Raw genomic sequence first — 15,663 nt, 5'->3', positions numbered from 1 at the left:
GCCCTAGAGAAGGCCACTTTAAAACACAAATATGCATATATTTATAAAACCATACTATATCATTCTTTTTCTGCAGATGGATAACATAGGTCCTTTGTTGCTGATTTGAGTATTTGCAATACTCAAAAATGACTTTGGTTTTTTTTTTTTTACAATATTTTTTATTTTTCAAAATACATGCAAAGATAATTTTCAACATTCACCCTTGCGAAACCTTATATTCCAAATTTTTCTCCCTCCTTTTCCCCCACTCTCTCCCCTAGAGAGCAAGCAATACAATATAGGTTAAACATGTGTAATTCTTCTAAATATATTTCCACATTTATTATGCTGCACAATAAAAATCAGATCAAAAAGGGGGAAAATGAGAGAGAAAAAAAAAAACAGGCAATCAAACAAGAACAACAAGAAAAGTGAAAATACTATGTTGTGCTCCACATTCAATCCTCCATAGTCCTCTCTCTGGATGCAAAATGGCTTAGTTTTTAAAACAATATTGCTGTTACTGTCTACAATATTCTGCTCATTTTACACTTCATTATTTTGTTCAAATCTTTCCATGTTTTCCTAAAGTCAGCGAGTTCATTTCTTTTAGCACAGTCATATTTCATCATCCATTTGTTTGCTGTTCAGTTGTTTTTCAGTCATGTATCTACTTCTCCATGAACCCATTTGGGGTTTTCTTGGCAAGGATACTGAAGTGGTGTGCCATTGAGGCAAATAGGCTTAAATGACTTGCCCTGGTTCCCACAGCTAGTAAGTGGATGAAGTTACATTTGAACTCAGAAAGATGAGTCTTCCCATCTCCAGGGCTAGCTATTCATTGTGCCACCTGGCTTCCCCTAGTCTTTCCATATTTATTTGTATTATTTATCAGGTTTATCATATTTTATAGGAAGTTAAGTGAGCCAGTGGATGGAGTACTATGTGTAAAGTTAGAAAAATCTGAAATCATATTTCACTTTACTAATATTGTATTACATAAGTTTTGGGGGAGGTTGAAATGAGAGACTTATGAAGTGAACAGAAGAGGAAAACATTAAACGCTGTAACAATAATATTATAACAGTAATCAATGTGAAAGATTTAGCTACTCAATCAAAACAATAATCTAAGACAATTTCAAAAAAGTCATGATGAAAAGGTCTATCTCCAGAGAAAGAGAACTGAGGAACTGTGAATGCAGATTGAAGCATATTTTCTTTAATTTTATTCTTGTTTCCTGTCCCCTGCCACATGACTTCATGTGGTAATGTTTTACACGACTTCATATGTATAATGGGTATCAGATTTCATGCTTTCTCAAGGGGTGGGGGAAGGGGTAAAAGGAGATTATTTGCAATTGAAAATAAAAATTAAGAAAAAAAAGGAAAAATCATTTTAAGAGACAGTTTATGTTAAATAAAATTGAACTGCCTGTTATGTATGGGTGGGTAGTATTAGGGATTACAAAACAAATTAGATGATCAAAAAAAAAAAAAAAAAAGACCAAAAGAAATTGAAAAGGGAGAGGAAAATAACCCAGCTCAGAGTGTTAATGAAGTCAGAGGGGTACAGACAAGTGGGAAATGATGAGTTAACTATACCGTACCCCTTTTTAAATAGAAGTCTGTAGGAATTTTCTAGTAACTGTTTTTTGCCTTTCTTTCAGTATTCTATACTTAAGCTTTGTGCGTAGCACATAGATATGAGGCAACAAGGTGGTACAGTGGATAGAGTATCAGGTCTTGAATCAAATACACTCATCTCCTTGAATTCAAATCTGGCCTCAGACACATATCAGCAGTGTGATCCTGGGCAAATCCTTCAACCCTTTTTACTTCAGTTTCTTTGTATATAAAATTACTGCATAAGAAAATGGCCATATATGTTTGCCAAGAAAATCCTAAATGGGGTCACAGAGAGTGAGACACAAGCAAAAGGAAAACAAACACAAACACAAAAAAAGACAACAACACTGGCACAGAGTAGGTGCTTAATAAAGGTCTATTGATTCAGTGACTGAATAAAATTAGATCTGTTATGACATCCTTCAAGGAATCTTGTTTATCCTCTACCCTCTCCAGTCAGAGGGAAAGTCCCCAGAGGCAGTTGATACTGAGAAGGTGGTAATTTCAGACATTAAATAAGAGAATATTTTGGGGGAGTCACAAATGTTATACAATGTAGTATCCAAATAGAAGATATTCTGGGTCTATTACTACAAGGGAATCTCAGACAGCATCTAATCCCAACTCTTTTCTTTTATAGATGAGGAAACTGAGGTCTGTTGGAGGGGTTATGATTTACCCCAAATTGAATAGGTAGGAAGTACCAGGTCCCTTGATTCTAGACCATTGCTCTTTTCACTACACTATCTTGTCACCTCCTATCCCTTATAGGTGGTGAGACAGTTTCTCCTCTACCTGTCTTCTTAAACTCCAAGCTAGAGGCATATATACCAAGGAGGATAACAGAGAAAAAGGTCATATATAGAGAAAAATACTTATAGTATACTCTTTTACAAAGAACTCAAAACTAGAACTAGAACAGTTCTAGTCAATCTCATCAATCGGAGAATAGTTGAACAAATTGTGGTACACACACATAAAGCCATGCCACTGGATCATGAGAAATGATTAAAACAAAAGATTCAGAGAAAGCTGGGAAGACTGATCTTAACAGAGGAAAAACAAAATAAGCAGAACCAGGAGAACATATTCCACAGGCACAACAGCATAAAGGAAAACAACACTCATAGAATTCAGAAAGATGATATACAGCAGTGACCAGAAATGGTTACAGATTAAAGGGACAAAATGTTTTGTTTTATTTGAATACACTAATTTAGAGTGACAGAGAGCTGAACTTAGCGTCAGGAAGATCTAGACTTGAAACTTGTGTTTAGGACCTTGCTAATCATATGACCGTGCCCAATTCTAATCTCTGAATCTCCATTTTCTCATCTGTAAAATGGAGATAAAAGCTCCTATCTTAATATTCTTGTGTGGCTCAAATAAAAGAATTTGTATAAAAAGCTCTATAAACTTTAAAACCATATAAAAATGAGAGCTACTTATTATTTATTTACAAGGAAGAGCTTTGTTAAGAAAGTCAATAGGAAATGACCTTAAAAAAAGAAAATTGCACCAAACATTTAAAAAATGAAATTGGATGAAAAAGTCAGTTATGAGTGTTCTCTCTGGAAATGACATTTATCTCCCTAAACAACTCCCATTTTTTAACTCATCCAAATCTTCTCTTTGACTTTGAAATTCCATTCTTGAGAATTTGACATACCTCCTACACTGACTTCACCTAAAGGCTTTTATATGGGTTATCACACAGCCTTTTTGAATCTCTTGAAATCTTCATGTTATGCCTAATGTGGAAATGTTTTGCATGACAACATGTATGATGGGTAATTCTATTTCTAGCCTTCTCAATGAGTGGGGGAAGTGACGGAGTAAGGGAATTGGGAACTGAAAATTAAAATTAAAAATTAAAAACTGAATCTTCAAGTTAGTCTGTTCCCAGCTTTCCTCTCATCTTTAGGAATTCTGAGATGGAGAGGAGCCACTTCCGTATACAGTTATTAGCATTTCTACTTTAGGTTTACCAACCACTCCATGAGGTAATCAAGAATTGGAATCAAGTCCCAGAAAAGTCTCTCCCTTTGTGACTTCCTTCAGTTTCTGAAGATGAAATTATCTTTAAAACAATCCAGGAATGGTTTTATTCAGAAATTAGGAAGATGCAGTTATGAAAAAAGTGGTCTCAAGGTCCTGTCAGGCTGGCTGTTTGGCTGAGCAAGTTACCATCTCCCAGTGCCCCCAGGAAATTCCCCTAGACCATAAGCTGCACCGAAGGTCCAGTCTACAACAGTAGAGAAAATATTCTTTCAGGAAGTTCCCACGTCCCTTCAAAAAAAGAATGTACTTGGCTCTTCTACTAATCTGTAAACAGCTTATTGCCTCATGGAGAAATTGTTAAAGCCTAATTTAAGGACTAGATCAGTAGAAGCTGTCATGATTGTTCATGAGGCTTCTGCTAGGCATCCCCCACCTAGAGGTAGTTCCACTGTACAGTAGCCTCCTCATCTCCCTTCCCTTCTCCCTACCCCTTACTCCTCCACTCCCTTCCACCCCAAGATTTAGGAAACCCAGCATTTCTCTAAGAAGCTGGTTTCAGCCAGAGAAAAAGGGGGTGGGATGAGGTGGGCCAAGGAAACCATATGGGAAAATGGAAGTATTTTAAAAATGTCCTTTATTAGTTCAAAGACAAAAATAGATGCTGCATATCATGTCCTTGCCCCATAGAGTCAATTGGATTCCCAGGGGAACTGAGGAAGCAGGTGTCCAGGCACAGGAGCAGACCCCTGGGGAGAGGGCCCGGTTCTCAGACTGAACACTTTGACTGGCTCTGAAATCGTGCAGCCTGAAAGAATGTTGAATTGGTGTTTGGGGACAGAGAAGGGAAGACACAGTTCCCAGAGTAAGTAAGCCAGGGCCTCTCTTGGAGCCTGAGAAGAAGTTCTTTCTCCTACCCTTCCCCAGTCTACCCTTAGCTGCCTGAGCCTGTGATTGTTCATATGTCCTGGAACTCTGGAACCAAATATTGCAGGCTTTGAAACGACTGCCCTCTTGCCCCGGAGGGCAACAGCACACCCCAATAAAATAGTTATCCCAATAATATAGACCTTCCAGTCTGCCCAGGAGAATACTTTCTTCCCAGTCTTCCCACCCCAAGTTAGGCCTCTCCTGTTGTTTTATTATTGGCTAGCTGGCGGCATCCTTCTGAGCACTCTGAGTGTCCAGGGGAAGGACCCAGAGGGGGCCTTCTGGGGCCTCAATTCTGGAAACTGAGGCAATGGCATGACTTTAGGCGCTTGCACACCACTGCCTATGTCTGTGGGACCCCCGTGCACGTGGGCCCAGGTATGTTCAGTGTGAGTTTGCCACATGTATGCAGCAGGTAATAATCACTGCACCCACGCGCCTCCCTTCTTGTCCACCATTAAGGCACTTGAGTGGAGTTTGGCTTGATTCATAGAGGAAAGAGTTTCCATAAAGCTGGAGCCTCGACCAGTGGGGCCGGTCAGGGTTAGAACAGAGCAGGAGGTGCCCTCCTGGCCTAAGTGTACAGCTCCTCCTCAGTCTCCTGCCCGGCCTCCTCCTCCTGGGGGTCTTGGCTGTCTGGCACCACCTGCTCTGCCATCCGTGCCCCAGGTTCCTCAGAGGGGCTCCCTCCTCCCTGTAACCAGGGGTGCAGCAAAATGCCCTGGGCGGTGAGCCTCTCGCTGGGTTCCCGCCTGAGCAGGCAGCGGACAAGGCAGCGGGCACGCGCCGAGAGGCCCTCAGGGAGGGCAAAAGCGCCCCTGCGGATCTTGCCAAAGAGCAGGGCAGGGGCCGTGTCCTGGAATGGGTAGCGGCCGGCCAACATGGTATACAGGGCCACACCCAAGCTCCACACATCGGCCGCCTTGCCCGAATAGGAGTCCCGGGAAGTGAGGATCTCAGGCCCCACATAGGCTGGACAGCCATGCTTGTCCCACAGGGAGTCATCCGGCCCCGTCAGCAGACACGAGTCCTCTAGATTCTCCAGCGCCAGCTTCGTCCTACGTCAGGAAAGAGAGGAAAGAAGAATTATTCCCTTCCTTCCCAGTCTCGCTCCCCTATCCTAATAAGAAGGTTGCTTCCCCTCTAAAAACCTTCTTTCTTTCCATTTTCCATATTTTGGGGGGACAGAACATTTTCCTTTTTGTTACAGCAGATGAAGCACTGGGCCTGGAGTCAGGAAACCCTGAATTTAAATCTGGGCTCAGACAAGCTCCTAGCCGTGTGACCTCGGCCACATCATTTAACCTCTATTTCCCTCAGTTTCTTCCTCTGTAAAATGGGGGTAATAGTAGAACATACCTCCCAGTGTTGTTATGAAGATCAAATGAGATAATAATTGTAAAGCACTTAGCACAATGCCTAACCCATAGTAAGTGCCAAACAAATTTTAGTTTTTAAAATCATTATTATTATATCTATTCCATATGTATTGTGAATATACAAAATGATTCGCATGTGACCTCCCCGTTAGACCGTAAGCTCCTCGGGGGCAGGAACCCTGCTTTTGCTTTTTATTACGCCGCCAGGATTTGGCACAGGCCCTGACACACAGTGGGAGCTTACTAGATGTTTGTGAGTTTCCCTTCAGCCTGACAGCCGGTTCTAGGGTGCCTAATAATTATCCCCCGTTTATTGCCAGCTGACATCTTGTGCTCTCTACTTGCGGCTGCAGGGGCAGGGAGCTCCCGCGGCTCTCCCCCAGCTCGGAGCGGACGCTTTGCCAGGAGGGGCTGTTTCCCTCGCTACCCTTGTGTTCCCCGAGCCTGAACAGCTGTCCCCGGCAGATGCTGGCCGGCCCGAGGCGGAATGAGCCGCCTGCCGAGGGAGGTGGGGATGTCCGCCTTCACGACTCACCTCTCCGGGTTGACAAAGACGAACTTCCTCAGCTTGAGGTCGCGCAAGACCAGGTTGTGGTGGTGGCAGTGGGCCACAGCCTGGGCCATCTGCAGGAAGAGGGCGGCCGCCTCCCGCTCGGGGACCCTCCTCCGCTCCCTCACGTAGCTGTGCATGTCGCCGTGGGCCCGCGGGAAGAACACGTAGACGTGGTGCTTGCCCAGGACCGCCTCGGCCACGGGGGCGACGTGAGGGTGTCGGGGGAGGTGCGCGTAGGGAGACAGCAGCTCTGGGTAGCAGCCCGCGAGATACACCTGAAAAAAGGAAGGCTAGGTGGGTTGCAGTTCTAGCGATGCCCACTAGGGGCCAGCACCCACCGGCACAACCCAGCAGGTTCTAGCTTTGACATTAACTAGGGAAATAAAGAATCCCAGACTGTTAATTGAAAGTCACCTATCCCACACCCTTTTATATGGGGAAGACCGTTATCCAGAAGGAACTGACTTGAGCAAGGTCACACTAGCAGTCAGCAGCAGAACCAGATCAATATATCAATGAGCAGGGGCAAAAAGGAGCCTAAAGAGGAGAGAATATTTTAAAACAGGTATCTTTGTGCCATGGACCTTTTTAATAGTCTGGTGAACACTTACTCAAAATAATGGCTAAATTTCCGTGAGAGAGTAGTGTACAATAGCTAGCCATAGCCATATATTTATATCTACGTCATCTATGTACACACACACACACACACACACATATAGAATGCATTTTCCCATCCAAGTTTACGAACCCCCTAAAATCTATCTGATAGTAGGCTAAGAACCCCAATCTAAAAAAGACAGCACATAATGGAGTGCCATCTTCCCAGCAAAGACTGGGCTTATGATCCTGGACAAGTCATTAGCCTCCTGATAGGCACAAGCTGGCAGCTCTAAGGGCAGTTATTAATCAGGACCCCTGGACCTCTATTTTCTTCTTTGTAAAAGGAGCAGACTGGACCAGAGTGAGAATTCTTAACCTATTTTGTGTCATGAACCCCTTTAGCAGTCTGGTGAAGCTAAAGAATCCCATCTCAGAAGATTATTTTAAATCCATAAAAGAAAAACATCTAGGATTACAAAGGAAACAATTTATATCAATTATAATGAACTACCATTATTTAAAAAAAATTTTTTTAAGTTTGTGAACCCCCAATTAAGAATCCTTGGGCCAGATAATTTTTGAGATCCCTTTCAGCACTAATCTTCCAAACTTCAATGGGCCCTCAGCTCTGGACATGGAAACTTTAATATTCTCTGTTCTAAAGACCACTGAGGCTCTGACATACTGCAGTCTAAAGTGTTCAAAGTGGAAATTGGATGATGCCTTATTGAGGATGCTGTGGAGAGGAATACCAGGAAGGTACATGTTGGATAGAGGATTTCAGAACTCCTTCCCAACACAGAGAATCTATGATTCATGTAAGGCTCTTTAGAGTTCTGACATTTTGTGTCCCAACTAGAAGGGAAGGGAGTGAGCATTTATATTGGGCTTACTAGGTTTCAGGCACTATATCATTATTCAGTCATTTCAGGCATTACCTAATTTGAAATTTTCATGACAAAAATACTGGAGTAGTTTGCTATGTCCTTCTGCAGTTCACTTTACAAATGAGGAAACTGAGGCAAAAGGGGCAAATAACTTGTCCAGGTTCACACTGCTGGCAAGTAACTAAGGCTGAACTCAGGTCATTTTGACTCCAGGCCCTGACTGCTCTTTTACAACAATGTCATTTTTTCCTCAATAACTCTGTGAAGTAGATGCTATTATTATCCCCATCTTACAGTTGAGCAAATTGAAGCAGACAACAGATTAATGATCTGTCTAAGGTCAGATAGGAAAAGTCTAAGGTCAGATCTGAATTTAGGTCTCCCCAAGTGTCCTAACCACTGTGCCTCTAGCTGCCTCTAAGAGTATGTTCTAAAACTATGCCCAGTAACATTGCCTGTTCTATATTCTGATGAGCCAGATTTGAAGATGGGAATGTCTGGAATGAACCCTGCTTCCTACTGTTCCTGAAATCCTCTGGGTCTTTCCAGCTTCCACATCATAGCTTAAAGACAACTTAAGAGTCAGCAGGCAACAGGCTAGAAGTTGACCCCACTTTGTATTGTGCAGCATGCCCCTCCTGCGTCCATTGCACCCCCTCTTAACAGGACATTCTCTGCCCCCATCCTCGGAGGTTGTGGAAGAAGTGACAAGACAAGCAGAGGGGCTGGGGAAGGTGGCTCATACCTTACAGACATACTCGGTGTTGGTGGGGCAGTGCACTGCCCGGTAGGCCTTGCCACCTTCCTGGGCCTCTAGGAGTAGGTAGGGCCCCAGTCTGGAAAAGGCAGCAGGGGCATCAGAGGTGGGCTCTGGGAGCTTGAGGGAGGGCTCCTGGCAAGGGGCTGGGCAAAGCTGAGGGTCTGGATGGGCCCGCTTCAGGGGAGGCTGCTCTGGAACTGAGTCGTCATCATCATCCTCATCACATTCCAGCTGCTTTTTCCTCCGGAGAGAATCCATAGAGAGTGTCATTGAAGTGAGGTTCATCTAGAGGCCAGAAGGTGAAAAGATTTAAAAAGTGCACAGGAAATAAGGGTCCCTAGGGAACCTTAGGGCATCTCATGATATCCCCTAGGAAGTCCTTGGATTTAGAGTTTTAAATAGGCTTTCCTACTTACTACCTCTGTAAATCAGTTAAAAACTCTTAGCCTCAATTACCTCTTCTGCACAGTAACTTCCAGTTTTCAATCCTAGAATATACTTATAAACAGAACCTATTGTGTAGGTCAAGAGTGAACAGTAAAAAACATCATGTAATATTTTGGAATGGAACAGAAAATAATTAATGTTGGAAGAGATCATAGGACATAGATGATGAAATGTCAGAGGTAGAATGGAGCTGAAAACAGGATGCTAAAGCTGGAAAGGATCATTTTACAGAGGAGAAAACTGAGGTTGAGAAAGTGATGTTATCAAGAGTGCACAGCAAATTGGCAAAATCGAGACTAACACTTCACAACTATGAGGTAGCCTATTCAAGTATTACTGCTCTCAGGAGAGGCAGCCAGGTGGCTCAGTAGCTAGAGCACTGGGCTTGCAATCAAAAATTCTTGACTTCAAATCTGGCTTCAGATACTTACTAGCTGTATGACCCCAGGCAAGTCATTTAATCTCAATTTATTCCAATCTACTGGGGAAGAAAATGGTAAACTACTGTGTATCTTTTCCAAGAAAACTCCAGGAACAGTATTGGCGTACTATGGTCCACTGAGTCAAGAAGAATAGGACAGTACTGAAAAAACAGCTAGTCCTGCAGTCAGAAAGATCTAGCTAGCTTCATGTCCTGGGCCTGATACATAATGACTGTATGAGCATGGAGAAGTAAGTCACTTCACTTTCCAGTGCCCCGGCCATTCTCTCTGAGAGAGGATTTGCTGACTTTCATTAGTGGACTCTTCAGCCAGTGATATCCATATGTGTGACTCTATCAGGAACTAAGAAACAAAGGCAGAGCCATGAGAACCCAGCATTTTCAGGGGCCTCGTTGAATAAGGGTCCATGGTCTGGAGTTTTGAATTTAAACCTCTCTGGGTAAAGCTCCAGGGGGCTTCACTGAGCCCAGCCCTCTCATTTTCCAGAAGGCACCGAGGCCAGGAAATTGAAGTCACTTTCCAAAATTACATAGGAAGTGAATGGCAGAGGTGGGATGCAAATAGAGGTCCCCTTGACTCTAAAGCCAATGCCCTTTCCACCAAACCTTTTGCGTATACTTCCACTATAAGGTTTGTTTTCTAAATGTGACCTTCCCAGCCTCACGGGCTCCTTAGCTCTCTGAGGTAGATGAGACACAAATCATTCTTCATTTGACAAATGGAGATGGTGAAACCCAGAAAAGTTCACATAGCAAGTCAGTGGGAAAGCCTGGCTTGAAACTCAGGGGTCTGAACCCGGAGCCCTTCCTTTTGTGCTCTTCCCAGAGGCTCAGGGTGGAGGTGGTGTTCCTAGTCTGGTCAGAAATCAATGGTAGGTGGCTCCCCGGGGAGAGCCCTATTCTTTCTCTGGTCCAAGATGGCTACCAGGAAGCCATCCTATCTTTCCTGACGTCCTCTCCTATTCTCTTAGCCAGCCTTTCCCTTTCCTGCTATAAGTCAATGTCAGGTACTCATTTTTAGAGCCCCAGGGATCAACAAACATACAACAAAACATATATCATAACCCAACGCATGAGGTCATCCTTCCTCTTCCCTCTTCATACTGGCAAAAGAATCCCAAATACACACCCAAATGGTTCTTTCCTCTCAGTGATCCAGTAGATATAGTTGAGTTCATATCTAGCTCCAGACACTTTCTCCCTAGCTGTGTGACCTTGTGCAAGTTATTTAACTGCTGTCTGCCTCAGTTTTCTCAACTGTAAAATGGGGATAAGAATAGCACCAACCTCCCAGGATTGTTAAAAGGATCAAATGAGATAGTTATTTGCAAAGTACTTAGCACAATGCCTGGCACAAAATAAGCAATTAATAAATGCTTATGCTTTTTCCTTTTATGGAAAACTTTCAAGATATACATGTATTCCCCCAAAACACCTAAGTGATCTTTGGTAAGTCACAAAGTCTCTGGGTTTCAGTTTCTTCATCTGCAAAATAAGGAGATGGAACTAAATGATCTTCAAGTAGTTTAAAACCTGATAATTATGATACCTGATATGATTTAATATACTTGGACATGAAAGACAAAACACACATACACACACACACACACACACACACACACACACCACACCGGATTCAAAGATAAGAAGCTAGGACAGACAAATTCAATTCCCCAAACACGCAAACTGCAAGCAGACATACCCAGAAACCTCTCTTGGACTGGAGGAGGGGCAGATATTTCCCTGACAACAGCCAGTACTCCGGTGAGACCGGAAGCTATGTGCCCTTGAGGCATGTGCCAAGGGTGGGAGGGGCCACCTATAACTTGGAAACTGTGAGGACAGGGGCATCACTAGGGTTGGATCCGCTTCAGAAGGCCCCCGCTGACATCCCCTAGGGGGCTGTGCTCAGTCTTTCATACCCCTGAGAAAAGCTATTAGTGTAGGACACAATAAACCTGGCCCCCTCAGCAGAGGAATAGATTGTTGTGTTGGGGAAAAAAAAAAAAAAAAACACTAATTTGAATTCAAGGATATGGGTTCTTAATTTACTAATTTAAATTAGATAACTCACTTTCCCAGTCGGGGCTTCAGTTTCCCCATCTGTATTATAATGGAGACAAAATCCTCGCAGTAGCTAGCTACTTGTCCGGGTTTTATCAAGCAAGGAAAAGGCTTTTTAAACCGAAGAACACTCAGAAGTGTATGCTGTTATTGTACTTATTTTAAGGCACAGGGCAGAGCGATCACTGGAGGCTGGTGGGATGGAAGCTGGATATTGACCTGGGTTCAAATACCCATTCTGTCACTACTTGTAATGAATGTCACTTCATCTCTCTAAATCGAGATGATTGGATTAGGTGACCTCTGGGGCCCTTTGTAATTCTATGATTAGCTTGGCTGTTAAGAAGCAAATCGGCCCTCACCTTCAGCCTACACAGGAAACATATAGCCTCACCACCCTGCTGCTGACACACGTCACAGGGATGATGACACACTTCGGGCGCCTGAGCTTTGGGGCATCGGGGCAGGCGCCCACCCAGGCTTCATCCCCCACTGACACAACTTCGACACGGCTCCTGACACAGTAATCCAAACGCTCACACACACACACACACACACACACACACAATCCTCTTCAGTTACCTGCTCATCCCGGTCCCCATATAACCCATCACCGCTTCCTTGCCTGTCCTCCCTACAAACCTGCACAAGAAGCTCACACACAACCTCCTCTCCGCTGCTACCTGGCCAATCCTCGCAACCCGAACAAAACGTAAACAAAGAACTTCGGCGCTGGTCCTCCGCGCCGCTCCCGTTTCAAAGCACAACTCTCGGCCACTGTCCCCTGCACACCTTCCTGCGGCCGCTTCCCTAGCACGTACACAACACACAACCAAGACCACAACTCCTCAGCCTCTGCCCTATGAGAACACGCAGTCCGAGCCTTTCTTTCCCGGCAGCCTGACGGACCCAGGAGCGCCGCAGGGACTCTCCGGGCATCCCTCTGTCTCCGCGCCCGTGCGCCCAACCCTGAGGGTCTACCTTGTTCTCAGAGTCAGGGGATTCATTTGCTTGGGCACGGCTGGCTTGGGCTGGGGCCGGGGCCGGGCTCAGAGAACCCCCTGCATGTTTGCGCTGCTTCCCGTCAGTGCGAAGCTTTCGCTGCTGGCTCTACAAGTGTCTCGGCAGGCTCGCCAGATGCCCGACCCAGCCACCGGCCTGGGGTGATGTAAAGCTGAGCTAATCTCGGGCCTCGGCTTTCCCCACCTCCCGCCCCCTGCGGCGCCGGACGCGTCCCGCTCCGCCTCCCGATTGCAACATCTCCCTAGCCCCGCCCGTCAGGCCCAGGGCTCACATCCGCCGGGGGGGAGGGCAACCTCGCGACCCCTCGTACCCACACATACTACTGCAGCGCCTAAGACTTATTGTCTTGTGGAGCCCAAACCCTGAGCCTACCTGGGCCCAGAAAGAGAAATCCCCATTAAGATTACAGTTATGAGGCAGCAGGTGTACTATAGGTAGGAGGCGATCCCCGCCCTGCTCTAAAACCTTGGCAAAAATCACTTCCCTTTTCAGAGCCTCAGTTTCCACTTGTTTCTTGTAGGGACTTGACTAACGTCCCTTTCTTCAGCTAAAATATTCAACGTTCTAAGGCCCTCTTAAGTTCTATCTTGTCTTGAGTCCCACAACTCAGAATCCGATTAACAAGAGCCAGTTACTCTGATCAAACACTGGGAGGAGAGAAATCTGAGGTAGGGAAGAGAGAAATTTGAGATAGGGAGGACTACTATTTTGAGCAGCGTTCAAGGAAAAAAAGGATAGCATCTCGTCAGTAAACCTTCTGTCAAATGTTTTCTCTTGAACTTTGTCACAACAGTATCCAAAACCTCAAAACTCATCTAGTCTAATCCTTCGTGAGTGAAAAGAAGTCATGAGGCTTCTGCTTGAAGACTCCAATGAGGAGAGAACTCACTGCTTCTAGAGACAATCCATTCTACTTTTGAATAAATCTAACTTTTAAGAAGCTTTTTTCCCCCCACATTAAACCTAAAATCTCCAAATTTTTCATCAATTTCACTTTCTTCTATCCTCAGGTGGTCAAATATGCAAATTGAATCTCTCTTCCACAGAGATGGCCTTTCAAATACTTGACATCCTCCAATCTTTTCTTCCCAAGATAAACATTCTAATTCTCTTAAACCTGTCTCCTAAAAAGCAGATCTTGAGGTCTCCTTGGAGTCCTTCCTTGAATGCCCTGCAGCTAATGAATATCTTCCCTCAAATGTGGCTCCAGAAGAGATCAAAATACTCCTTCCAGGTGCTATCTAGCCAGATGGTAATGTGGGTTACGTCATGTCTGACCATAGCAGGTCAATAATGGCTGGGGAAATGAGGGGCTATGGGAAAGGATGATATTGAAATGGTTTGCCATGTCTTTTTCCAGTGGATTAAGGCAAACTGAAGTTGTGACTTGCCCATCTACAGCCATATATGAACTCAGATTTTTCTGATTCTAGTTTCAGGACTCTATGCTAAGCCATCTAGCTGCTTCATAATAGGCACAGAGGAACCATGTCCTTCTTCATTCCTTTGTCTTTTGACAAAGGCTTTTTTTTTTTTTTTTTCCCATTTTGCTCATAGATCTTTAGAGCCATGAAGGACTTTTGAGATCATGCAGTACAACTCTCTTATTTTACAAATGAGGAAACTGTGATTCAGAAAGAAAGAGCAGTTTTCCCAGGTTCATTAGGAGTGGAATTTGAATTCAAAACTAGTGTCCTTACCATTGTTTCAAGCTGCTTTGAAGAACCTTGTGGCAACACGGTCCATAGTAACATGAGCTAAGAATCACAAGATTTTTGTTCTGCCAGAGATTCTTAACCATTTTAAGGTCAGGAATTCCTCTGGCAATCTGTTAAAGCCTGTGGAGGAATGTTTTTAAATGCATAAAATAAAATATATAAGATTACAAAGGAATTATATTGAAATGCAGTTATATGGCACTAAATACTCTTGGGAAAGATCCCTTCCTCTTCTTGCCATCCTCCCTACCCCCTACCCTCCCCCCCCCACCCACCACATTGACTCCTGTAAAAGGAGAAGATTGAATTAAATGATTTCTTGTTTTCTCAAGTTCTGACATGTGTTAGGATTCCAGCTTGGAAGCCACTCATTCTTTCGGTGTTTTCTGTCCCCTGAGGGTCAGGTCTTGTCAGCCACTTTAGTCCCCTGTGCTTAGCAGACATCCTTCATCAGGTGAGGCCTTGAAACCATTGCTCCCGAAAAAGCACAGGATCATGGGAAGATGGGTCAGAGAAGCATCAGGAGTTTGAGTTCAGCAGGGATTGTGGGGGAGAAGGGGAGGTTCAAGATTGAAATTAGGATTTCATATACTGCTCACATTTAACCTCATCTCAATCCAAACAAAGGTCAGCTTCCCAGCTAGCTAAGGGAACCTCCTCCTGGAAAAGCAGAAGTTCGTGAGAATATCACAGAGAAATAATGTGACTTGGCAGTAGGAAATGTGGTCTCAAATCCTGACTTGGATATTTATTGCCTGTATAGAACCATATTGCCTCATCCAAAAAATAGTAAGAAATATCCTTGTACTACCTAATTTCCAGGTTTGTTATGAATAAACCTTGCCAAGCTAGAAAAATGAGAGATTAAGCAATTTCAATGGTTTAACCAACAAGTCAACAAACACTTATCATGTGCTTATTGTGTACAGATGGCATGGAGATTTGTTAAAGTGCTATAGTTCCTCCTGACTTCAGGAGCTCAGTCTACTGGAGGGGTGAAATACATGGGGACACAAGTGCACTTTTATAGTAAGTTGTATTCTCTGCAAAGAGTCCTTGTCTTTGGCATTAACTAAACCTTCTAATGTTTAAAAAGATACTGTTGTTTTTGAAGGTACTGCTCAATTTAACATAATCCCAGCACCTCCAAAGTTTTTTACCTGACTGGAGAGCTCTCTGAAAGGAAAAAAATGGGGGTGACTCTCAACCTGGTCAGGACTCCTATGCTCTGGGTCCTCTGATAACTAGT

At 44.1% G+C, this 15,663-nt stretch overlaps 1 protein-coding gene across 2 annotated transcripts; it reads right to left on the bottom strand.

The window, feature by feature from the left end:
- Positions 1-4,228: 4,228 nt before the first annotated feature.
- TRIB3 (tribbles pseudokinase 3) lies at positions 4,229-12,849 on the bottom strand. Of its 2 annotated transcripts, none has more exons than XM_051979457.1 (4): positions 12,655-12,849; positions 8,706-8,961; positions 6,453-6,745; positions 4,229-5,596 (listed from the first exon to the last, which is right to left on the bottom strand). In XM_051979457.1, the coding sequence occupies exons 1-4, from the start codon at positions 12,678-12,680 to the stop codon at positions 5,113-5,115; spliced, it is 1,059 nt and encodes a 352-aa protein (XP_051835417.1). In that variant the 5' UTR covers positions 12,681-12,849; the 3' UTR covers positions 4,229-5,112. The 2 variants fall into 2 exon arrangements, with proteins under 2 accessions (XP_051835417.1, XP_051835416.1); XM_051979456.1 differs by having other exon boundaries at positions 8,706-9,005; positions 12,655-12,848.
- Between the last annotated feature and the right edge of the window lie 2,814 nt (positions 12,850-15,663).

This window comes from Antechinus flavipes, chromosome 2, assembly GCF_016432865.1.
Source record: "Antechinus flavipes isolate AdamAnt ecotype Samford, QLD, Australia chromosome 2, AdamAnt_v2, whole genome shotgun sequence".
Lineage (NCBI taxonomy): Eukaryota > Metazoa > Chordata > Mammalia > Dasyuromorphia > Dasyuridae > Antechinus > Antechinus flavipes.
Note: the sequence above shows the minus strand (reverse complement) of the source record. Positions and strands in the feature narration are given on the sequence as shown.

Bases quoted from the DNA above. Each gene is read 5' to 3' on its own strand.
- TRIB3 (XM_051979456.1), bottom strand. From the start codon at position 9,005: ATGAACCTCACTTCAATGACACTCTCTATGGATTCTCTCCGGAGGAAA. The intron at 6,746-8,705 runs GTATGAGCCACC...TCCTTTTTTCAG, and splicing joins ACACCGAGTATGTCTGTAAG to GTGTATCTCGCGGGCTGCTA. The intron at 5,597-6,452 runs GTGAGTCGTGAA...TTCCTGACGTAG, and splicing joins GTCTTTGTCAACCCGGAGAG to GACGAAGCTGGCGCTGGAGA.